The sequence below is a fragment of the Embiotoca jacksoni genome, unplaced genomic scaffold (genome assembly GCF_022577435.1).
Source record: "Embiotoca jacksoni isolate LCO1_2020_lvr unplaced genomic scaffold, fEmbJac1.0.p SCAF_10, whole genome shotgun sequence".
NCBI lineage: Eukaryota > Metazoa > Chordata > Actinopteri > Embiotocidae > Embiotoca > Embiotoca jacksoni.
This window is the reverse complement of record NW_027185230.1, coordinates 13,505,947-13,530,317: the sequence shown is the minus strand read 5'-3', so window position 1 is coordinate 13,530,317 and position 24,371 is coordinate 13,505,947. Positions and strand designations below refer to the sequence as shown.

General features: G+C 43.0%; 1 protein-coding gene across 8 annotated transcripts in view; it reads right to left on the bottom strand.

The window, feature by feature from the left end:
• Window positions 1-24,371, bottom strand: part of fcho2 (FCH and mu domain containing endocytic adaptor 2) — a 47,117-nt gene extending 22,746 nt beyond the window's left edge. For 3 of the 8 annotated variants that reach the window (XM_069168338.1, XM_069168347.1, XM_069168329.1), the window contains exons 1-8: window positions 24,193-24,370; window positions 14,306-14,397; window positions 10,577-10,651; window positions 9,894-10,035; window positions 7,964-8,116; window positions 7,573-7,677; window positions 5,826-5,924; window positions 1,628-1,724 (exon numbers count right to left, since the gene is read on the bottom strand). In XM_069168338.1, coding sequence (XP_069024439.1) covers window positions 1,628-1,724; window positions 5,826-5,924; window positions 7,573-7,677; window positions 7,964-8,116; window positions 9,894-10,035; window positions 10,577-10,651; window positions 14,306-14,397; window positions 24,193-24,225 — 796 coding nt within the window. In that variant the 5' untranslated portion in view covers window positions 24,226-24,370. Of the gene's footprint in view, window positions 1-1,627; window positions 1,725-5,825; window positions 5,925-7,572; window positions 7,678-7,963; window positions 8,117-9,893; window positions 10,036-10,576; window positions 10,652-14,305; window positions 14,398-24,192 lie in introns of all 8 variants that reach the window. The other 5 variants (XM_069168320.1, XM_069168355.1, XM_069168365.1 and 2 more) reach the window with 5 other exon arrangements.

Genomic DNA, 24,371 nt, shown 5'->3' with positions numbered 1-24,371 from the left:
GGGAGTGGGAGAGGGGGCGGGGGGGGGATGGGGTGTGGGTGAGGGTGAGGGGGGAAGAGGGGGGGGGGTTTGCGTGTCTGGCCCACCGCCAGTTGACAGCTCAGCTGGATATCGTTGAACACTCCGAACCCCCCCGCCTCGCAGCGTGTCACTTTGGGATTGTTTCCGCAATAGAAAGTTTATTCAACCTCTCTCTCTCTCTAAAGGCCCCGGACCGGCCATCCGTTCAGCTATTTCATCAGGGGATGGACAGGTTATTTTTCTGACAGCGCCGGGGCTGCTGCGCAATCCCTAATGAACAGCTTGATACGAGAAGGAATTTTCTAACCGTTTTTTTTGTTTTTGTTGTTTTTTTTTTTTAGCCTCAATTAATTCTGCTGTCCAAACAAATGAGGGCCACCACTTTTCGGACGCAGCGTCTGGACACGGGGGTCACCGTGTGTGTACACACAAACACAGCAGAGGTGGACCCTGTGTGCCTGTGACCTGAGGTAATGTAGTACATGTACGAAGGAGGGGGAGGGAGGGGGGGGAGAGGAGACCAGACGAGCGAAGCAATATTTACCGCCGAGGGTTTTAAAACCGCTCGCATGCATCAGGCTGCACGGACGAATCAAAAAGTTGACAGAACTAAAAGTCAAGATTCAAGAGTAGCTGTCAATGAATGAGGTGTGTGAGTGTGTAGGGGGAATGTGTGTGTGGAGGAAGAGGGAGGTGAGGGGGAGGGGCGGGGGGGGGGCGGGGGTATGAGGAGTATTCCCTTGATTATTGTGGCATGGCAAAGTTTACACAAGAATCATTGTTGAGCTCTGACCTCCTAGAAAGAAGTTGGTTATGGCTGCTTAGTCTGTGAGCGCAGCAAAGCGCCCCCCCCCCTCCGTGTGTCACATGCTTACCGGAATGCCGAGCCTGTCTACCTTTACAGCAGATTACTATGATTGACTCTGATGGCCCCCTCTCCTACTTCTAATTGCCCCTCTCCTATACACCCTTCCCCCAGGCCCAGAAGCAGTTTATCAACACACAGACAACGTGAATTATTAGAATTAATCCATCGACCGTATATAAAAGTGGATGACGCTTCCGGCTCTGAAAAATAACTGCAATACCACCGAGGGCCACCAGAGGGTCGGCTCCAAAAATCCTCCGGCTCCATAGACTCCCATTCAACTTGTCTCAGAAAATTCTAAGTCAATAAATTTGCTCCACAAGTTATTTTGGTGTTGTTAGCTAAAGTCGCTCCTTCTTATTAGTTTTCTGGCGGTCCATCTGTAAGTATTGCCGTCATTAATTTGGAAAATAAGCCTCAAAAAGATGTGGTTTTAGGGTGGGGGGTGTGGGGGCGTGCCTGTTTGATTGGCAGACCTGTGGTGCAGTCAGGTTACGGCTATCGGTGGGCGGGACGTAGTATCGTTTTCAATCAGATCGAGCCAGATCCACTGCTAGCTCCCCCCCCCCCCAGTTCGTCCAAATATGGTCACTTCCTGCTCCAAACCGCTGCGATATCGCAAGATGGCGCCAGCCAAACTCTGAACTCCAGGCTTCCTAACGGCCGTTCACAAACCAACGGGCGACGTCACTGATGGTTGCCGCTTGAATTAAACATTAGAGGCCTCTGGTGGCTCACCTGGTCTCTCCTTGCCCGTTCCTTTGCTCTCGGCCAGCTTCTGTATTAAACTCTCCACCGACGTGTTCTCGATGTTCCTCACAAATTCAGTGTGAACCTACAAAATTCCAAAACAATAAAACATATTTACTGATGGTTACTTGAAACTCAAAAGACTGTGTGCACATTGAAAAATAAGCTCTTGTAAATCTTGCTGGTAAATTTTGATCAATTTTGTGTTGGGGGTACCAATTTACACAGTTGATTAATAATCAATTCATTAATTACTGAAAAAGTTCATTTCGGGCCATTTACTCGAGTCAATCAATCAACCAATCAAGTGCAGAGTCACTGAGCAGTACACTTTACGATTACAAAGAACACATAAAACAGAACATGCAGCAAGTAAATAAAATAATACAAGTAAGACAACCACATTAAGACATAATGTTAATGCAGTGGTGGAATACAGATGTTTGGAGAGCAGTGGAGAGGTGCTCAGGTGCATCATGGGAGACTCCCCCTACAACCTCAACCCTCGGGTCCAGTTCTCCTCAAGAAAACATACTGACTGCCAGTACTATCGTTTGACCGAAGTGTTTAACCAGGTGAGATGAACTGCGATCGCTCAGCTGTGGCAGCACACTCACATTCAAACTCACCAACACTTAATAAACGTTGTAGTGCGGTTTTTCATGCTGTGATCCCAACTGGATCCCAACTTTTAAAATTTTGCCACAGACTGGTATTTCTCCCTACTCAGCTGTTGAATGTTATTCCGGTGATCGCAGGTGTGTTATTTCATAAGAAATATATATAAATCAATTACAATTATTACATGCATATATTGTACCCGAGCACAACGGAAAGGTGCACCATGTGAAATCAGCTAGAGTAGACAACGCTGTGTTCAAAATGTTGCTTCTTTTTAATTTTTTAATTTTTTTTATTAAACAGTAGTGTTTTAATCTTTTACTTTATGTGTAATTTTTTTTTCAAACAGGAAAAGGTCCGTAGTGCTCAGATGTTCAAATCCTGTAATGTAAAGTCGATCTTTGAAAAGGAAACACAAAAAGTTTAAAAAAGAAAAAGGCATTCATTCTGGCAAAAAGTAAAACACCATTATTTCACGTAGAAATATTAAAATCAAGGAGCTTTTACATGTTGAAACAAAACTGGGTCTTTAATTTGACTTTTTTTGTTCACTAAAATGGAATTGTCGACATTAAACCCGTCGTTCGATGACTGATCTGACTTTACTGCTTTGAGTTATCAGAACAAGTACACACATTTCACAGAAACAGTAGTGACTGGTTGACGTGCAGGAAGAGACAGCTTGCTGCTGTTCGTTCTCTCTCTAACTTGAGCCGCGTGGGCTTCCATTGGTATTCATATCATTTGTTTGTGTTTATCTGGCATGCCGAGACAAACTGTACTTTACTGTCACTCCGCTGTGTCAGGCCTCATCATTGCTCGCCGGCACAGCTGATACCCCTTTGGGCGGTATATCGGAGGCAGGGATAGTGTTTGTTTGCTTGTTTGTTTTTTTGTGGGATGTGTGTGTGCTTGTGTGTGTGTGTGTGTGTGTGTGTGTGTGTGTGTGTGTGTGTGTGGTGGAGGGTGTAAAAGCGATGGGCATGTGGATGAAGAGAGTGGCTCTGCCATCGCAAACAAACCATTTAGATGTGCGTGATACTGTAAGCGAAAGAGTGTGCCCTGCTATCAAACAAAACACACATATACTCACACACACACACACACACACACACACACGTGCCCTTCCCCTCCCCCCCGGGCCCCTGTGGTGAGGTGGAGTGCATTAGCCTTCTGTGCCCTGGTAGGAGAGGATGTTGTGGGGTGGGGGAGGGGTGGGGGTGGTTGTGTGTGATGTGGATGAGGGGGACAGTGGAGGTTGCCACGGTGAGGAAGTATGCCTGGGTGCAGCACACGCAATCTGTCAGGTGCTGCTGCCATTACGGAGGCCACTCGTGTCATCAACCTGCCTGGCCTCGCCTGTCTGTCTCTCCTTCACACACACGCGCGCACACACACACACACACACACACACACACACACACACACACACACACGCACACACACACACGCACACGCACACACACGCACACGCAACCAAACAAAACCTCATCCCCAACCGAGACGTCCACCAGCATGCATCGCAAAGAACATGCATGTGCCTTCAAGGTATCCCCGCTCACACACACAAACGCTCACTTACAAAAACAAACACAAGCACGCACTCCACCCCTCCACCCCCCTCCACCCCCCTCACACACACCCATGAGAGTTTAAAAAAAAAAAAAAAAAAAGCTCGTCTCCACGCCGAAACAACGTTCTGCACTTTCTCGTCCCCGACTCCAGTACGAACTAAACATTTTACCTTTATACGGTATTCTTTCCCTCCTTTTACACCGCTGAGTTCTCATTCTGATCCGTTTTACGTTTCATGCCCACTGAACTGCTGCTGCCGGCTCCAACTCGCACGGCAGACATGAACACTTCTTTGTCTCTCTTTTCGGCGGAGATGTTGATTGGCCCTAATCACAGATACCCAAGTTATGTCTCTGTCTCTGTTTTTTGTTTTTACAGAACTTAATGTAGAAAAAATTGTTTGGGGTAATTCAGACATTTTTCTGTTAGTGTTTTTATTTTATTTACAGTTATCTATAATTATTCGGGGAAGTTGCCTGTTTCGATGCATTGATGTCATCGTGGGCAATAAAGTTTATCGTTATACAGTAAAATCTCCTGCTTCTATCACGTATCTCTCTCACAAGTGTTTGATAACCACATTTTGGCCGATAATCAATATCATTTTGTTTATTTCTAAATATTGATAATGCACAAATGAACCAGAAACCGTTGGGATTTAATTTAATGACCGCGAACCGCCAGCAGCTCAACACTGGACTTAAGTATCGGAGGATCTAAATATAGAACATCAAACTTGAGTTTTTTGGGGTTTTTTTTGTGTGTTATTCGTTGTTTGTTTCCTTCAGTTTTTCTTGTATAAGTATCAGTCTCCCTCGAACTCCACCGTTGACCTGAAGTTCAAGTGATGCTCCCGTTCCAGCTGTGCATGTCAGACCATGTGTGTGTGTGTGTGTGTGTGTGTGTGTGTGTGTATATGTTAAACTTATCCAGCACTTACAATAGTTTATTTTCAAGACAAGTGTATGTACATGTGCGATTCTGTCTGTGTGTTTTGATCCTCAGTGTGAGCGCCTGTGGCCTCAGTGACTAATCGCAGCGTTGCAGAGTTAAAATTGGTCTCCGCCTCCCTCCCTCCCTGCCTCCCTCCCCTTCTCCCCCCTCCCCTCATTCCTGCCTCACCCTTCAGGAGATAATGGCAGGAACCCAGCACCCTCCACAAATCTGGTCCGAAGACAATTTCTCACAGTTTCTCAAGATTTGCTCGGGACTTTCCGGGTTCGGAGAGACCGACCACCTCGTCCTCGGGCCGTGTTTTAATTTATCTCAGCAACAGGCATGCAGCACTGCCCATCCCCTGCTCAGAAGCAGGAACTGCGGGGCTGAATAACCTGTGGTAGCCTGTCGCTCCGCATTCTTTCCAACTTGCCTCACGAGCTGCAGGCTGGACCATAGACTGTATACAACAAGGGTGCCGGACTGGCGTTTTTCCTCTGGGTGGAGCTGAGTCGCCCTCTAGAGGCGAGGGGCGAACTGCAGCAGCAGATGAATTAAAACAGAGCAGCAGATTGTACTCAGACTGCAGTTATTCTGTGTGGCACTGCCTAAGTATGATTGCTGGGTAAATAAATTAAAAGAAATCTCTGGTTCGCATTAAAAACGGATTAAAAAAGCTCTGAATCATGTTTGAAAGCCTTCACAATTGGACCCGATGCCACGTTCATAAACCTAAACACACTCTTCCAGAAACAAAAGAGTTCCCGTGTGTCACTTTCAAACTCTCGCACTTTTTTTTGGCAACTGTCGGGACTCGCGGAGGTGCCTTCGATAGGCCAAGAGGCGCGTTTTGATCAGTTTTTAATTGCTGGGCATAAAAGGATGAATGGACCATTTCCTGCTTCTCAGTTAAATGATTAGCGAGATCAAAGACGACACTAATTGACATGACACACAGTGAACCCAGTGAGCGCGGCCCCCAAGTCAACGAGACACCTTCTCCACCCACAGGAATGTTTTCGGAGGACGTACGTGCGCATGCGCACGCGCTCACCTCTCCGATCAGAACGTGCGTCTCGTCCACGGACTGCGAGTACGACTGGATGATCTCCTTCATGTGCAGGATGTGGTTTTCTTCGATGTCTTGGAACTTCTGCAACACAGGGTGGGGGGGGATGATAGTTAGTGTGATGCGACAAAAATCGGCATCACGGCGACAAGAAAACAACAAAATGATCATTTAGGAAAGCAACTTTTTTCCAGGAGTTAACCCTGAACTTTTTGGGAGTTAAGACATGAATCCCATGAAGAGTAAAATTCAACTTTCATCTTCAGTTGTTTTAATGTTTTAATATGTATTATTTGATACTTATGGAGTTTGGAGTATTTAACCTCTTACAAGTTCCAGGCTAACTCTACCTTAACTGCGACATGTATGTATGACTTTGCTACTTTGAAATCTTATGGTTTTGAATCAGAGCCTCATTTTATGTACCATTACGTCTTCGTTGAAATCTTCCAAAAACTGCATGTTTTAACAAAAGCAAATATCATTTCTTCCCACTTTGATTTGATTTGGTTGTTTTATTCTTAAGAGTTACAAAAGAAATAACGAAGGCACGCTGGGAAATGCTAATACGGCAACAGCGCTGCACAGTAACCACCAGGAGAAGTGTTGAATCGTGCTCCTGAACTCCCATCAAATGAAGGCAGAAATATTACTCCGATAAAGAGCATCCCTGAACACAAATCTTAAACTCTTTCCCTCTGTTTTATTCAACTGCTTCCTTTTTTCTGCTCCCGCGACTTCCCGCGTGTCCGTTTTGGGTGGTCTACGGCCCTCGAACACACGCGCCCACAAAAGAGGTCGATCCCGCTCGTGAGATGCGCTGACGAGGACTCGTTTCTGGCTCGAAGCATCGGACGGAGCAGATCGCAAACTCAAACGCTGGTATTTACTTGCCGTTTGTGTGTCTGACTCCCAGGGTTTTTCGGGGTGAGCCGAGGAGAATGCACATAAATAATCGCAAAGTGGAAAATCCCAGTGCGGATGGAGGGGAGGATGAAACCACAAAAACGCTCAGATAAAAAGCTACTTTCTTCTGCGTCCACACTTTGTCTGCTTTTACCGCGATAACAGCTAGCATACGCTCCCACGCGCACACGCACACGCGCACACACGCACACACGCACACACACACACACACACACACAGACAGCCAGTCAGACAAAGAGGAACACACATGCAGGAGCCCCGGTGATGTCAGAGTCCACATGTGTTCGGTGTTTATAGTATACGTCCACATGTGCGGCGTTGGAGATGAGCCGTAGACTGTGATCCCGGTGGAAGCGGCGCTGCAACGCTGCTTTCTTTCAGGGCGGGGGGGGGGAGGTGTGTGTGTGTGTGTGTGTGTGTGTGTGTGTGTGTGTGTGTGTGTGTGTGGGAGTGGGGGGCTAACTGGAAGCAGCTCTGGTGGCGGAGCAGCTGCGGTACACGGGAGGATATGGAGGCCAAATTCTGTTGATCTGATTTTAATTTGGAGTTTATCTAATCAGTCCGTCAGATGGATCCAATCGGGGCTTTCCACAACGATTTCGTTACGGAGGAACAAACACAATCTGGAGATGATACGGGGCGCAAAACGTGGTACAAACACACACACGCACACACACACGGGACCGACAGATTACACAATAAAAAGCGTTGCATACCACAGAGATAAACAATAAACAGAGCTTGCGAGGACATATTTATATTATTCGAGCACGCGGGGGAAAAAATAGGGGGAAAGCAACGATACCTGCGCAGTCTCTGCCATCTTCTGTTCGAACTCCGACTTCGCCGTGGCATATTTCTCCACGTAGGATTTGTAGGTCTCTGTGGCTTTTTTGGCTTTCACTCCAGCCTTGAAAAAAGTGCAAACAAATGACCGTCATGGGTTTGTTTTTCCCGGAGACGACCACTTTCCGCTTTTGACAAATCAGCGGGGGGGAAAAAAAACCCAACTAAAAACGAGCCTCTGCTTCACATTTGAGGGCGAGAAGCTTTTTTTGAGGGGGCCGGGGGTTAAAGTTTCTGTTGAGGCACTTCATCATGCTTTATTACCATACAGTGATTATGTGTGTGTGTGTGTGTGTGTGTGTGTGTGTGTGTGTGTGTGTGTGTGTGTGTGTGTGTGTGTGACCTCCCACCTTGTCCACATCTCTCTGGGTGGCCCCCTCTTTGCGCAGGCGCTCCTGCTCCACAGTTTTGGCATTGTAGATCTCCTTGGACTTCTGCAGAGCCTGAGAGATGGTCTGGATGTTCTGGACGGCCTCCAGGGTCGACGCCACCTCTTCTTTTGTCTGACAAAACACACACACACACACACACACACACACACACACACACACACACACACACACACACACACACACTTTTTGTACAGTAACTCAGCTGACAGCAAGTGAAATAATACGTGCAAGCCTCACCCATTGCTCTCATCTCGCACTTGGCAGAATAAACACTCAACGCTTGTCCTTGTCCTTGTGCATTATGTTAAGTTTGAATAAAAAAATAATAAATACAATCTCAGTGCAGACAGACGGCCTTTATGAGTCTCATAAAATACTATTTCAGTTCCTCTGATTCACTCCCCTGCATGTGACACGGACCTTTTTTGCACAGTAACAGCAGGAAGCAATTAAAGCTATCTAGCACCACTTAAAAAAAAAAAATGTATACAACTCTGCATTTGATGTGAACACAGCATTTGTTCTGGTTTTATAGCCCTTCACTTCAACGTCAAGACTTACAAAGAGAAATATAACCAAGCGGTAATGGCTCATAATTACAGTGACCACACAGTAAGCTTTGCGTGATCATTTGTTTTACTCGTTAGCATCATCACTGAAACCCTTTGAGGTAGTTATTAGGACCCAGTTATGGTCGAATGTAAACATCACTGCAGGAGCACCTACATCAACGTGGGTGTCTGGGTTTTATTTTTTTTCTTACACACACACACACACACACACACACCGTTTAAATACAGCGTGCGTCGTATCAGCTGAGAAAGATGCAGCGGCGCGGCGCAGAGAGCTAACAAGAGAGATGCTGTGACAGCCTTTTTTTGTCGTGCTGAAAGCACCAAACACAACTCTGCTAATTCCAAGCTCCCTATTTTACTTTGTGCGCTGTGGCTTCATGCATGAGATATGAGCTCACAGCGGTAAGGAGAGGAGATAGAAGTGTTTAAAAAAAAAAAAAAAACCCGCTTCGTAGGATAATGCTGCACGTTAACTTTTTTTCTCAAAATGGAATCAACAAAACTGTTGTGATTTTTTTTTTTGGCACGCGGTCTACTTTCGACTTCTTTGACTCCAGAGATAATAAGCAGAGTGTGAAATGAGTCATGATGGAGAGAGGTAACAACGGGTCTATATTTAAACGTTTTTCTTTGGTGGTGACAAGCTCGCGGTAAAACTGGAGCAGCAAACCACTCATAATAACGAAGAAAAACAAGAGGGACCCATGTGTGCACTTCAAGCATCAAACCTCTATACTTCTGCTGGAGAATGGCCTGGTTGCACCGATAAAGCGCTGATACAGGTGAAAATATGCTCTGGCTCGTTTATATTTCTTTAAACCTACAACGATCGTCTTTGTAAAACAGTGTCAGCGGTGACTTGTTTTTGGTGGGTTTTTTGCGAGCCCGAGCATGAAAATAGCTAAATCCCTAAAAAAAAACTAAAAAAACGAGCAGGCCGGTCTTATTGTATGATCCAAATCTTTGACAAAACCTTTTTTCAGCCTGTTTGTAAGTTGTTGTTTTTTAAGTTGCAATGGGGATTTTGATAACAGTAACACAGGCATAGTGGAAGGGCAGGAGAATATCGACTGAAAGAGTTGATAACTTTCGTGGTTTATAACAACAGTCAAGTGCAAATGTCAAAAACTGTAAAATACCAAAACTTGGCATGAATGCGTCCTCAGATTTGTTCTCATCTTTTCTTTTCTTTCTTGTCCTTTGATCAGACCGTTTTTTTGTGTCCTTGTGTTTATCACATCAGCAGCAATACTTGAACAGTCAAACCTTTGATGCCACAGTTTCCCCCAGTCCTACACACCCCCCCCCCTCACCTTTTTGTGTGCTTTGGCCTGCTCTTCCACGTACTTCTGAACCTCTTTTATAAGTTCCTGTAATTTCCTCACGAGCTCCATGTGACACCCGGCCAGCTTCTCTGTTGAGCTCTTGAACACATCCCACACTGGAGCGAACGTCCTGCGATAAAAGATGGCATATTCATATAAATATGATTATTTAATTCTCAGGTTTTTTCTTTGGAAAGCTACACTGTGAATAAAAAAGGTATAAAAACGTCTTCCAAAAAAAAAGTCCAGCAGCAAAACAATTACCTTCAAATTACAGCAATAAAAATTTAGTTATTGTAAAGGAATTTCTTTTCTAAAAACAAATATATATATATATATAAATATATATATACTGTGGGCATTCTTTGTATTTTTACACTCCAAATGAAGTATAATTTAAAATTAATGTCAGAACAAATCATTACTAGAATGTTTAACAAATGTAAATAATTTGAAATATTGCAGAAATATTGTAAAATTACATAATTTATAAGTATACTCAATCAATTCACAAATATTCCCCATCAAATTTCAGATTTCTGGATGTAAAACACAAAGAAATAATGTAAATTCACATTTAAATAACCCTCTTTTAAATCTTATAAACAGAATCTCAACCAGCTTTATGAAAAAAACAAAACTTTTTTTTTTAGAGAGATGTTTGGACTCACCCAAGTTGAGAAAAGTTGCCAGCTGACTTGGCGAGTTTGGTCATTGACCGGGCATAGGCCTCTTCTATAGTACTCCTAGAGCAGGGTGGGAACACAAAAACACCAAAAATATAACACAGATTAACTATTGCATCACTATAAATGATTGAAAAGAAAAAGTAATAAGTAATTCTATGATGCCAACAATGTTAGGATAACAATTCTGCCTTAAATTAAAAAAAAAATTAAAAAAAACATACTGTAAACATATAATAACGTTTTTCCAAAGTATTTGCAACTAGGTTAAAGTCTCAAACGGAGCACGTCAGTGAGCGTCTGAAGATCCCGGCCAAAAAAACACCCACTAAGAACTCACAACATAAATGTTTGACCGCGTGCACCGTACGTGGGCAAATAAATGTGGCCTGGCTTGCGATGTGTTCATGAGCCTCACGTTTGGAAGATGACGGGCCGTGAAAGCTGGTGTTTTGAATTTCCTGCTTCTCTCAATTTCCCTTTTATTTTGTTTTGATTCCGTTATTCTGCAACAAAAGTGACAGGAGAAAAAAAAAAAAAAAAAAACCTGCAGCACAGCGAAGGCCTGAATTATGCATGTCTCATTTAGCCAGCCTCTCTCTCTCCCCCCACCACCACCACCACTACTTCCTCTCTCTCTCTCTGTAGTCGTGTCACAGGAGCGAGGTCAGCCAGGGGGAGACGGGACAAATGTACGCAGTCATAGACACACGCAGGTGCACGCAAACATGCCACGAACAAACACACTCACACACAGCGGAGGATGACTCAGATGATGCAACCAGCTACAGATGCATTATAGGCTGTTTTTTTTTTATACTTTATCACGTTGCAGAGCGCCATCAGAAGACAACTGACTTTTAACAAAACCCCTAAAGAACTTAGTGTTCGCACGTCTAAACCGGGACACGAGGAAGTAAAAGTTCACGTGCAAAACTGTGTGTCCCCGACTGTGAACACACACATTTTACAAAAAAGGTTATTTTTTTTCCTGTTCAGCTTAGTGAGATGCAGCATGTGACTTCCTATTCTGAGATTGTTGTATTACTTCTCAATGTGAACTCTGATTTGTTGAAATTTTCCTGGACCCTTGATTGTTATACAAATAATTAAGATGAATGACTTCATTGTCTTTTTCTGTTAATTTTATTCCAATAGTATAGCATAAGCCTAATTTTAATTGAATAATAATTTATTGTCATATTATGTAAATAAATATTTCATTTCATTTTGCCTTTGTAAAAGCCGCTTAAACTTTTGTTTAAACGAAAGAAAAACTGCACAGGGCAGAGATGTCAGCAATAACAACTTAAATGTACAAAACCTAAAATATATACGAAGAAGTTACTGACAATGACAGGTACTAATAATCAAAATAAGCCGTGTACTATGGAGGTGTTAATTATCCAATAATGATGCAATTAAAGGCTAGAAGAAGGGGATGCAACAATAGTCAAACCACTTGGATTGAAAGTAGAATATGTAATGAGTCACCAATGCACAGGTAGTTGTTTACATTTCAGTGCCTAAAAGAGCTTTTATGGATTTGCATGCCCCTTTTGGAGATTGCCGAGTTTGTGTTAACCTTAGTTACTGGAAATATATTACGACCATGCACTGAGCTTTTTTCTCCACCAGAGGAAGCCACAGTGCAGTTTTTGAGAGGAGAGAAACCGCGAAACGTCAGCAATCTGAGTCTCTGGAGGGAAAAGCTCAAATAACTTGGAGGCTGGTACTTCTTATAAGCAATGTGAGCACTTATGGTAAACAATAAGTAAATCACCAACTGACCTTCTGTCTCTTTCATGAATAATGCGTCCACTCTTTTCGTGGTATAGACTGTCAAGAGTGTTGATATTTAAGCAAAGTGAAACGCTCTGAGATGATTTATTACAAGAAAATTAACCTCAACCTTACAAATGGTTGAACGGCTAAACGCAAGCAGCGACAGAAACTCACTTTTGTATTTTTGTGATAAGCTTTAAAAAGTATTTTCCTTTGGAGGCACCTGCCGCCAAAGAAACGACTGCAGATGAGCTAAAGAATGAAAAATACCCTCAATAAATGACAATTTAACAACTACAGTAATGAAAATAAGATGATTTTTTTTTTTTTTTTTGTAGGATTATGCCGTAAAATAAATTTAAAATAACCTTTAAATTCTAAAATCTTTTATTATAAATAATACTTTCCAACCATCCTTCAGTAAACACAGTTCACTGAGCAGATCCCGACGTGTTGAAGTGTGGGAACGACTGAGCTCATTCCTGCCAGGAGGTAGTCCGTGGAATCCACGGCTGGATTCCAGTGGTAGAAACATCCGTCACGTGGCAGGTTATAAAAACACACCTCTCACACAGGGAAGCTAATCTTTTACGGAGGTGGGAGGGATTTTGAAAAGAAGCTATTATTATAGTGTTATCGAGCAACAGACACCGGTGGCGTGTAACATAATGCCAGGTTGCAGGTGGGCTCAGGTTTAAGCTCCCGCAAACAAAGACATTAAGTTTTGCACCGCGACAAGCGGTAGCCACGGTGCTGCGTTCACTGGCTGTTTGACTGGGGACTTTTTTTTCCCATGAATTAATAAAGCAGAACGATTGGAGAGACTTATGTTGATGTTCGAGCTAAAACGGGACAATTAGTTGGTAAATCATTTCAGTAATTTTTTTAAGTAATAATAGTTACAACTATAAGAACATTCAGAGCTCACTGCTTTGTTTTGTCATAAATCTTACTTTCGAGAATATCTTTTGAGTTTTGAAGGTGAGGTGAACATTGTCTTACATTTTTTTTTTTTGTACATTTAGTGGGCTACTATTAATCAATTAATTGTACACGTAACTGAGATTAATAGATTGTTAAATGCAGCCTTAGAACGACGAGCCAAGTATTACCAGATCCAACTTCACCGCGTCAAAATATGGGTCTTGGATTTGGGATCGTTTCCAGTTCTTGCATCCTAATAGGTGTAGATCTCGGGATCATTTTCAAAGTGTTGAAGCAGCCATTAACCAATCAGCAGTGACCACCATATGACATATGTTGTGGCCCGAACCCCACCAAACTGTAACCAACGGAGAGCCTCCCCCAGTGTGAGCAGAGGGCAACACCATGACAGTAAATGACCATTGCAGACCCCCCCCAAAAAAAAAAGTCAGGCATTGTCCGTGCGGCGACTTTAATTCCTCGATATCTCCGAGTTTTTCTACAACAGTTCCCTTCGCCTCGTCGAACTCGACCACCGCCGTCATTGTCGGAACGAGAATCATTAACAAACGCTTGACTTAAACTTCATCGCTTTGGGCCACCGCGACCGGTCGCTGAACGGTCCAACCTTCATAGTCGCTTAGCAAACCTTCCTGCGAACTGGGTTTCGTCACTATAATCCCAGCAAACATTGCAGCAGTGAGTAATAGGCGGGCGGAGCCAGGCTATAGAACAACTTCATATGGTTCGAGATGTACACCGACGGCAAACAGGCCAATTCAAAGTGGATACTGGAAGCCGTGTCAACCAGGAATTTGGGTGTTACTACAAGCACAATACAAAGAAACTGGAACTGCAGGTGCGGGAGTTCGAAATACATTTAAACACCGAGAAAAACCACACGGGCGAGCACGACGCAGCATAACCGGTTAATGTTAATGTTTGAATGTGATAGATTAACCGCGTCGTCCTCTCACTGATGTGCACCGGCCAGCCGCGTCTTACCTTTCCCTGATGAAGTCTGTCAGCTCCTTGGTGGAAATTTGGCCATGCTTCATGTTATGGTAGAGCACATCGAAGCCATTATTTTTTTCCCCCTGCGGTTCGGAGACAAAGCAACACAGTGGGAAATGAATCACAGAGAAAAAACAGCAAGTTCAGCAAGCGGCGACAGGCGCCCAGGTATTGATCGTACGTTACCGTGAAGGCTTTTTCCAACAGCAGCATTCTCACCGTCTGCATTGCTTCTAGCTGCATTTGAAGCAGCCTCCGGTCAACCATACTTATCTCGGCCATATTTAAGAGTAATAAATGAAAAAGAAAATGTGTAGAAGGGCAGAAGACGGGCCTATAACGCAAGAGAGAGACGAACAACTGCCCGTCTGTGTTGCTGTAACCCTGCCACTGGGTAACGGTGTCCAGTTGCAACTGATGCTTTAAAAATGCAAACGTATCTCTGAATAATTGATATGACCAAAAATAAATGTTGGGCTTAAGTTAAAAATAAAATGTTCTTTTAAAGATTCTTTTTTTTTTGGTCATTTTGTCTTTATTCGATAGGATCATGATATCAGGACAGGAAATGTGTTGAAGGACAGCAGAGGTCGATATGTACTGAAGGACACATGGTATGTACTGAAGGTCACATGGTATGTACTGAAGGTCACATGGTATGTACTGAAGGCTATCGGGTCAAAAAATAGGGTTTTACAGTCATAAATGCTGTATAGTTCAAATACAGTGCTGACAACAGCAATAATGATGTTCTGCTAATCTAAACACTCAACAGTGATTTACATGGTAAACAACAGGAGACACAGAAAAATAATCAAGACAAGAAACACAATTTCCATGTTACGGCAAGCATTCAGAGAACAACATCACTACTAAAACGTGCCGAGAGGAACTCCTGTATTAGAGCGAGACCAATGAATGTGCCAGGTCAATACGCTGTATATCCACATCAGCCTATTGCAGGTGTACTTTATTAGGTACACCATGCTAGCACCAGGTTGGACCCCCTTTTGCATTCAGACAACAAGGTGCTGGAAACACAGCCATTAAAGTCACTTAAATTACCTCTCTGATGCCTGTCTTGAACTGTTTCTCGACACGATTGGCTAATTAGATATTAGCTTTCACGAGCAGCTAAACAGGTGCACTAAATTAAGTAACAAGTAAGTGTACATCAGTGTCAGTGTGTACGTCTGCCAATAAATGAGAAACTAAACAACAGAAATGCCAAACTGGGGTTTGACCGTAACGTTGTTTGTCCACCAAAAAGTACAAGTGAAATTTTTTTTTCCGTTGTTAAATTTCCTGCATAAGTATGGGCGCAAATGTCAGACGTCTGCAACGAGATTGTTTCTTTATGTTTGTATTTTTAAAATTGCTCTTGGCTGAAGTTGTGTCGTCTCATTTTTTGAAATTTACAAACACGTGTCAGTCTGTGTCGGCTTGAAATATGCAGACTCATTCAGGCTACATTGAAAGATAATTGTTTTATTTTCCAGTGTGTTAGAAAACAGTAAGTTTCTACACGCGGGACCTCTGCATTTAAACCATGTGTGAGAGGTGAACAGACAGTGCTCAAACTGTGAAGAAAGTTGGCTCAGGCAGACTGTAGGCAGGCTGCAATCAATCAAGTTAACCAATCAGAGAGCTGGAAGAATCAGATTCATGGACTTTACTATCAGATAGACACGAAGTGACCTTTGCTGGAATAACTCCTGACCCGGTGCTGGGTTTGTATTTAAGGGTAACTGGTTTAGAGTCCTGACCCTGATGCAATAGCTGAACTGTCAACCTTAATTATCCTGCAGTCACTTTTGAGAAGAGAAGGAAAAGAAACACGTTAGTTCCTCATCGCCCTCCGTGAGGCTGTTTGTTCAGCGCGGGAAGAAATGTAGAAACTGTGGCCAGAAGCGAGGAAATGCTCCGCTCTTACAACAAACGAGAATTGAGGGAACAAATGGACCACAAACAGCAACATGACCCACACACTTTGCGGGTCAAATGGTAAATAATGTTAAATTCTCATTAATCAGCAGCTGGTGGACAGACACAAGAGCTTTATTTGACAAAGGTGGCAAACTTTGGCCGGAGTCCAGATGAGAACTCTTCAATGCAGTTCACCCTCATTCTTGTACAAATCTGCAGGCCAACTTTGTTTCACCTCAACCCGAGACGAGGGCAGATATTTCCTGGTTCCTGGAGCGATCCACAGTCAGCAGTTTGTTCTGCAGGCTGCAGCATCAGAGCAGCTTTAAACTCGTGCCTTTAGCCTTGTGTTTTTTTTTTTTTTTTCCCACATCGACACGGATAAAAGTTCAGGAAATTCGTGTCAAAAAGCTCAACTCTATAGCTACCAAACAAACTGTACTTACGGAGCAGATAAGACATTAAAAAGTAAAAGCGTCCTTCACTGGGCCGCAGCTCGCTGGCCTTCGTTTTACCCCAGTGAGCTGCAGTCCACAGTGCTTCCTGTTGCGAGACAAAAACATTAAAAGAAGAGCACAAGTTCAGCCCGCCGAAGGCAAGCAGCATGACATGCAAACTACACTGCACGCAATTACATGTCAGGACGGTAAAGCGACCCAGGGACCGTGACGCCTAACCTTGGGCAACGCGGGAGAAACACAAAGCGAGACGCACACTAACAATTGGCCAATTCGGTTCGACAAAACAGGGAAGTGACAAGCCGAGTGAAAACGCACGGCGACAGGAAGAAAGTCCATTCTGTGTGCAGCGACTGCGCTCACGTGGAATGTGATATCAATGAGTGTGAGGGAATAATAAAAAAAACAAACACAGGAAACAGCTGAGGGCGTTTTTGAGGTTTTCACAAGTTACAATACAGGACGTATTTAGAAAAGTAATCTTGGAGAAGAGTCAAGAGTGTTAAAAAAAAATAGGAAATGTGTGGGATTTTTTTTTTTTTTACATTAACTTCACATGTTTGCTTAATTAGGAAGGGGGAAGTGATACCAGAGCGACGCTCAGTTTCTCAATGTCCTCGTATGGAGACTCATTGATGGAGGCCCTCGAACCGAGCGTTTAATATTCCATCCACACATTGTGAAATTCAAAAGTACTCCTTATGCTTGGACGGAGATGAAGTGGGTGTTTTAACCCCGGGCGCCCCACCTCCAAAAGCAAAAAGGGGAGGACGACATGCTGGGAAGTTAGCACACGTCAATCACGGTTTGTTTGAGCAGCGGCACAGACGGCTTCCGACAAACTGGGTTCATTTAAAAGAAGAAAGGAGGAGGGAGTAAAACGGCCGTTAGCGGCGTTCAGTCTGAACATGGAGAGGCAGCGCTCGCCACCGATAGAAACGGATCCCCAAAAAAAAAAAATTAATTTGGTTCCAGGCTGTGACTCGCTGCACAGACTGCAAAACAGTGCGTCTCAAAAAAAATTACAAAAATATAGGTATTAGCCCTGCGACTAGACAGGTTACCTCAGAGCTGAATGTGCACTGTTGCTTCTGCAGGGAAGGCTGGTTTCCCTCATAAGCAGAGAAGGAGAGACCTGACAAAAAGTAACTTAATACCACAATTTAATATACAGACATAAAGTTTGATTCCAGGTTATTTTGACAGAAAGCAGCTATTAAAAAAGAAAAAAAAAGCTGTTACAACACAAATCAGGTCTTTGAACAGTGACGGAAAACTACAGAGGGTTCATGGACCTCTTCACTGAAGTCACAATTATTATGCAAACAAAAGCTTAACATTCCCGTTGACTCTTGATTCTGCGACATCTTTCCCGAACACAGTTTTAACCCTTTGATTTCTTGTGTGTTGCAAGTTACATGTGTGTGTTTTTTTTTTGGTTTTTTTTGTGATTTATGCAGCCGAAAACACTGTAATGTCCATTTGGTGCATCGATAAAGTAATTTATGTATGTATCTATCTAATAACGCCTGTTCACTGTTGTTTTCGTCTGGTTCGGGTCTGCTTTCCGTCCTCAGAGCCTAAACTAAACAAGGAGAAGCAGCTTAAGCTCCGCACGTCTGGAACAAACTTCCAGAGAACTGCACGTCCGTTGCAGCTTTCACTTCTTTTAAATTGAGGATTAAGACTTTTTTTTTTTTTTTTTGCCACTTTCGTTTGAAAAAAAAAAAAATCTAATAATTACGTCTTTCTTGCACTTTGAGGCTTACTGTTGCATTTCTTACATTTTGTCTTGATGTGTTTTATTTTTAATGTAAAAGCACTGTGAACTGCCTTGTTGTGGAAATGTGCAAAACAAATCAACTTTCTTTGCTTTGGGGACAATATTAACATGTCAAAATAGTTATTTAGCTATCAAATTTAATCTAAACTAGAAGTGGACTTTTGGTCGAACGTGATATTTTTGGACTTTTCGCAGATCAAACGACTGATTCTCAAAAATGCTCTGCTTTTAGCTTCTCATTCTTAATATTCGCTGATTTACATAGATTTTTATTATATGAATGATATGTCTTTGGGTTTTTTTGACAACTGGGACTATCGTAACTGCAGTTTGAACGCCCGACCTCAGGCACGTAGAAACTGACATTTTCCACTATTATCAGACACCTTGGAGACAAAACAATTAACCACTTTATTAAAAACATCATCTGCAGATGAATCAGGAATGAAAATGATCACTAATTGTAGCCCTGCAGTACAAACACAACACACTACTTCAAGTCTGGCATTAGAGCTGCATTCACAGGTCCATTCATCTATTAGTGGTTTGATGGAAAATGAATCAGCATCTATTTTAATAAGTGCGCAATCAATCATGAGTTATTCTCAAGGAAAAATACCAAAATCTGTCAAAATTTGCAGGTTTTCTTTGTCTAATGTTTCATTAATCCGGAATATCTTGAGGTTTAAGGTCGTTGGGCGCACAAAAGCAAGCAAGCCGAACACGTTATCTGAGACTACAGGAAACTGTACGTCGATTTTTGAACGATTTTCTGACATTTAAAGGACCAAATGAATAATCAGTTACTGAGGAAAGGGAGGAAATGAGCTGCAAGTCAATCAATGATAAAAATAAATAAAAAAAATACTCCTAATTTGCAGAGGAGGAAACTCTATCTGTTCTCTTACAGAGGTCTGTGTTAGATTACCTACCTTTCTCGTAGCCACAGAGACTCCTGAGTCAAGAAGAGATTTCAATGAGACGGGCACACAAGCGGTCGTATCGGCGAATAGAGCCATGTCTACTGCTTTTAAAACTCTACGCTGTATATTAGCACACGGCAATGTGATCGATGTAAAGAAGAAGAAAACAAAAAATCGACACGAAAACAAACGGACATCCTTAATCTGAAATGGCACCTTAAAGGACAGATAAAGTAAAAAACCACAGAGCTGCAGTTTATCTTGTAACGTCTGCCGGGCAGAAGAGGACAGGAATTCACTCTCTTTCTGTTCGACGTTCAATATCCTGTGTGTGGGGAATCGAGTGTTTATCGCCCGAACAGGCGGTAACGTAAACCATGACATGGAAAGTTATGTTAGGTAATCTCAGCATTATACTGCCAACGACAAAGGAAAACTGAAATGAACCGAAGCTATTCATGCTTCCCTTAATTTCAGACTGCTGGTATGTTGTTTTATTCATTAGATTGTCTGCTTCTTCTTCTTTTTTTTTTTTTAACTGATATTTCAGTACACAACCCTGATTTTTCTTTTGTGTGCCAGGTCAATACGTGCGCTTTTCCAGCTGCACAACAAGTTATGTGCAAAATTTGCCAAAATATGATTCAATAAAGAAGACAAATTTTCTAATTTGTGTTGGAAGCTGAGCAGCTGGGAGTAAACCTGAAAAGACCGATTACGCTTTATGATGATGACACGTTGGTATTCGGGCTGGAAAGTGGAACTGCTTTACCAACAAGGCTTTTTCTCTTTAACTGTAAGGATAACAAATCAAAAAAACGACTTCATCGTGGCTGTTGAAGTTACTGCTGTTGTTTATATAGTGGAGCTGCAACGATTGGTCTTTTGACCGATTCGTGGGCCGACAGAAAACTCACTTTTGACTCATTTTCTTATGAAAAACAATTTGAATTTCTCTGATTTCAGCCTTACAAAAGTGAATATTTTCCGGTTCATTTACTCCTCCATGATAATAAACTGAGTATGTTTTGGTTGTGGACTGTTGTGAACATTTTAGGCTGCGCTTCCTACATTGTCACCATTTTCAGACATCTTCAAAGACCAACCTGCATGTTGAATAAGGGATTGAATAGAGCGGCGATGGCTTATCTGTCCGCCCTGTCGTACTCCTACTATACCGCACGCCGCTTGTTGAAATCATTGGACCAGCAAGTCTCCAGAAAGGCTCTTAGAGCCGACCAGGTAGCTCAAACTTCAGAACAGCCTCATCCTCCAGATCGGGTCGTCAACTTCACAACCAGTGTTCAAATTTCGATTAAAAGCATATCTGTTCTCTCTGGCATTTCCCGATCAGACCCGATTTTTGATTTTAATATTAATTCAGGTGTTGTTTTGGCTTCATACTGTTTATGCTTTCTTTAATTTTTGTCATTCATTTCTGTGAATTTTGTCTATAGTGGCTTAATTTGGTTGAATTCTATCTAACGATTTTATATTCTGGCTGCAGCACTTTGGTCAAAATGTGTTTAAATCAATTACATAAATAAACTGGCCTGACAAACAGCGAAACAATAAATCGATAGAATAATGAACAGATTCGTTGATAATGAAATAATTGTTGTTTGTAGAATTCATCACATAATAGTCCAACATGTATTAAAGGCAGGAGTGGCGTGCTGAAGGATGTTTTGTTCAGATCATTTCCGACTGAGTAGACGAGGAGAAAAAAAAACGACACGAGGATTCAGAGCGTCTCCGCTGACGGGACTCTGGTCCCGGGTGAACGTTCAGGTGAAAGCAGCGGAAAGACGGATTCAGACGCATCTAAACGAGACGGGCCTCTGTCCACGCAGGCTCGACGTAAACGACGGCCCCGGTCGCAGCCTGCAGAGCACTTCAGCACACAGGAGGCAGACAGCACGATGACATCAGAGCGTCTGCCCTCGGTCACATGACCAAGAGAGGTCTGGGAGCGGTGCACCGAGCTATCACAGCTCATCAGAGCAACAGCAACAGCAACGCAGCGCGCGCACACACACACACACACACACACACACACACACACACACACACACACACACACACACACACAGGCCGGGGCTTTGTTAGTGGTAGAAACAGAAATACTGCGACTTCAAGTGCAAGGCTGCCACAACAGGTCGGTCCTATCGAATACCCACTTTACCGCCTCTAGAAACAAACTCATAGGTCTGTGTTCATGAGAGGTGGAGCAAAAAGCAGTAAACAGAAATGTGGCCGAGCACCGTGAGGCGGGATTTTATGTCACAATCAGAACCAAAAAAGTGATGTTGTTGGGATCATAATGTTGTCACTCCACTGTAACAGAGTAAAAGACTTTTCTTTTCTTTTTTTTTACTGACTCTCGTGGCTCTGCCAGAAAGAAGCCAAACCTAAAACAAATACTACCGTCCACCTTTTTTCTTCGCTCAGCCTTTTGCTGCGTCATTGCGACATTTCCTACGTCTGATCCTGAACTTGTGCAGTGACATTGTGACTGTATTACACCACACACACACGCACCCACACCCACACCCACACACACACACACACAGACTACAGACAGCAGAGAGAAGAAGGCCATCCTCAAGCTGTTTGGCACCATCAGCGTTGTTTGCTTATCACACTGCCACCTTATTTTCCCATGACCTGCCGGAGGGCTTCACATTAAACATAAAGCTCGTCATAGTTTCTCCATTACGAATCAGGCCAACTACCTGCAGTTACGCCGAGACCTTTCAGCAAATGTCACGCACACGCACACACACACACGTAAACAGGCAAATTTCACACACTGGGGAAAAAAAAATACAAATTGAAATGGGGAAATGAGACATTGCCTGCAACTAGTATGCAGCGGAAATGTTTTAGCCACTGGCCAGCGGACAAGTGCTGCAACTCTGACAGAGAAACAACACTGCATTACCATGTCTGGCTCCGTAATACCCAAAGAACTTGTTTATTCAGCTGAGGGCACATATTGTCGACATGGGAGATTTGAGCCAAGATTATAGACGCGCAAAAAAAAAAAATAAAAAGCCTGCCAAAATGTCTCGCCACACGGAGTGAGAGATCACGAGATAGTGGAGAAACTGAGAGTGAGTTTTGAGCGAAATTCAAAAATAGATGTGAAAAATGCTCAACCTGTGTGTGTGTGCGTGTGTGCATGCGTGTGTGTGTGTCTGCTTGGGGTGATGATTTGTAGTCAGGTCAAAAAGGGAAATGGATGCATCTCCTAATGCCAAGTACGTGTGCGAGTGCGCCCTGCATGTTAAACCCACAGCCGATCTCAGACCATCACTGGATCCTCTTGTGGGGCACAAAGGGCAGATTGAGGAATCACGAGTGTGTCTCAGCTCTCTTCTTTCTCCCCCTCCATTTAGTTAATGATGAAGTCCCCTTTAGAAAATAAAATAAAACTGAATGTAGTTTTTAAATAAATGCTCTTTTAATCTGTTTTTTTTGTGTGTTTTTTTTTTAGTAAGGAGGAGATCCGCTACAAGCACCTGGAGCTGTGGGGGTTAAGTGAGGTTAAAAAAACGAGGGCTTCGTTGCTTCCCACCTTGGTGAAGACAGGGATTTTATGAATGGAGGTTATTTCTAACTGGTTGACAAACACACAGAAATAACTCCACCAGCCTGGAAAACACAACGTGTGAACTTCTGTTTTCTGGAAAATTTACATTTTGGCAACATAAATAATAAAGATTCACCCAAAAATTGTAGGTCATTGAAACATAACAAACAATAACACATTTATAAGCATGTATCCACCCCCCGCCCTCCCCACTCCCTCCATATTCAGTCTGTCTCATAGTGAAAGAAGTGATCAATTAATATCTTTTCAGCATCTGCAACAGTTCACTTATGACCTTATGCATGACCACAGATTAAAAACCCACACAGTACACGGCCTTGGCTAAAAGCAGCAGTACTAATTAACGTACAGTGTGACTTGTTTTCACTTTCAACTACGCAAGTCTTTGTGGCTTTGTGGTTTTGCAAAGACAAATTAAAAAAAAAAAAAAAAAAAAAAAAAAAGTAGCAGTAAATTCAAGCTTTTGCTTTTCAACCTGCTTTAACACAGCCACGTCAAATTATTATCGGGACAGAAACGACCTTTAAGCAGCACACAGACAGGACAGTACACAGTGTAATACTAATACACGTAAGTACAGTGCTGTTTGTACAAAATATGAGCTAATGTCCAGCTCAGTTTGAGGCTGAATTCGTGTAGTTTTTTTTTTTATTATTATTTTTATTTTTTTTAAAAGCTGTTTTAAGTTACTAAACATCTGGCCTCTCACTGAAACTTTGTTACGGAAGAAAATGACGCGAACGGCGAGAGGGCTGTGACTGATAGCCGCGGCGTCCAATAGCATTCTTGGAACTGACCATAAACATTCCAAGCAATCCCGACGTAGCCAATTAGCGGCAGCAGGGGTGGATTCCACCGAGGTCTCATGTTAGATGGGTTCGCGGAGGCCCAAAACCCCGGGGTGGCAAAAAAAAAAAATAATCGCCGAGGAAAATTATCGATGGCCGCGGGGCCGCTGACCAGTATGTCTGGCGGAGCCGGACACTTTGCCGCTTCAGCGGGAAAGCGAACCCGTAAACCGGACTCTGCAACGAGAATGAATACTTGATTCCTGGCTGACATGAACATGGCAGGGAGGGAACACAGCGAGAGAATAATAAGGAATAGCACCGGTGTAAACACGGCGAATATAAATTAAAAAAAAAAAAAAAAAAAAGAAAGGCACCACCTACCCAGAAATTCTCTAGGAAGTAGGGCGTTATCATCTTGTTTTATTCCTCTTTGCCGCAAACTCTCACGTCTGTTGCTGTGCAACTTTTAAAGCGTAAATCATCCACAGTCCTCCCCCCCCGTTTCTCTTCTATGTGCCTTTCCCCGTTTTCCTCCTCTCCCCTTTCTTCTCCCTCCCCAC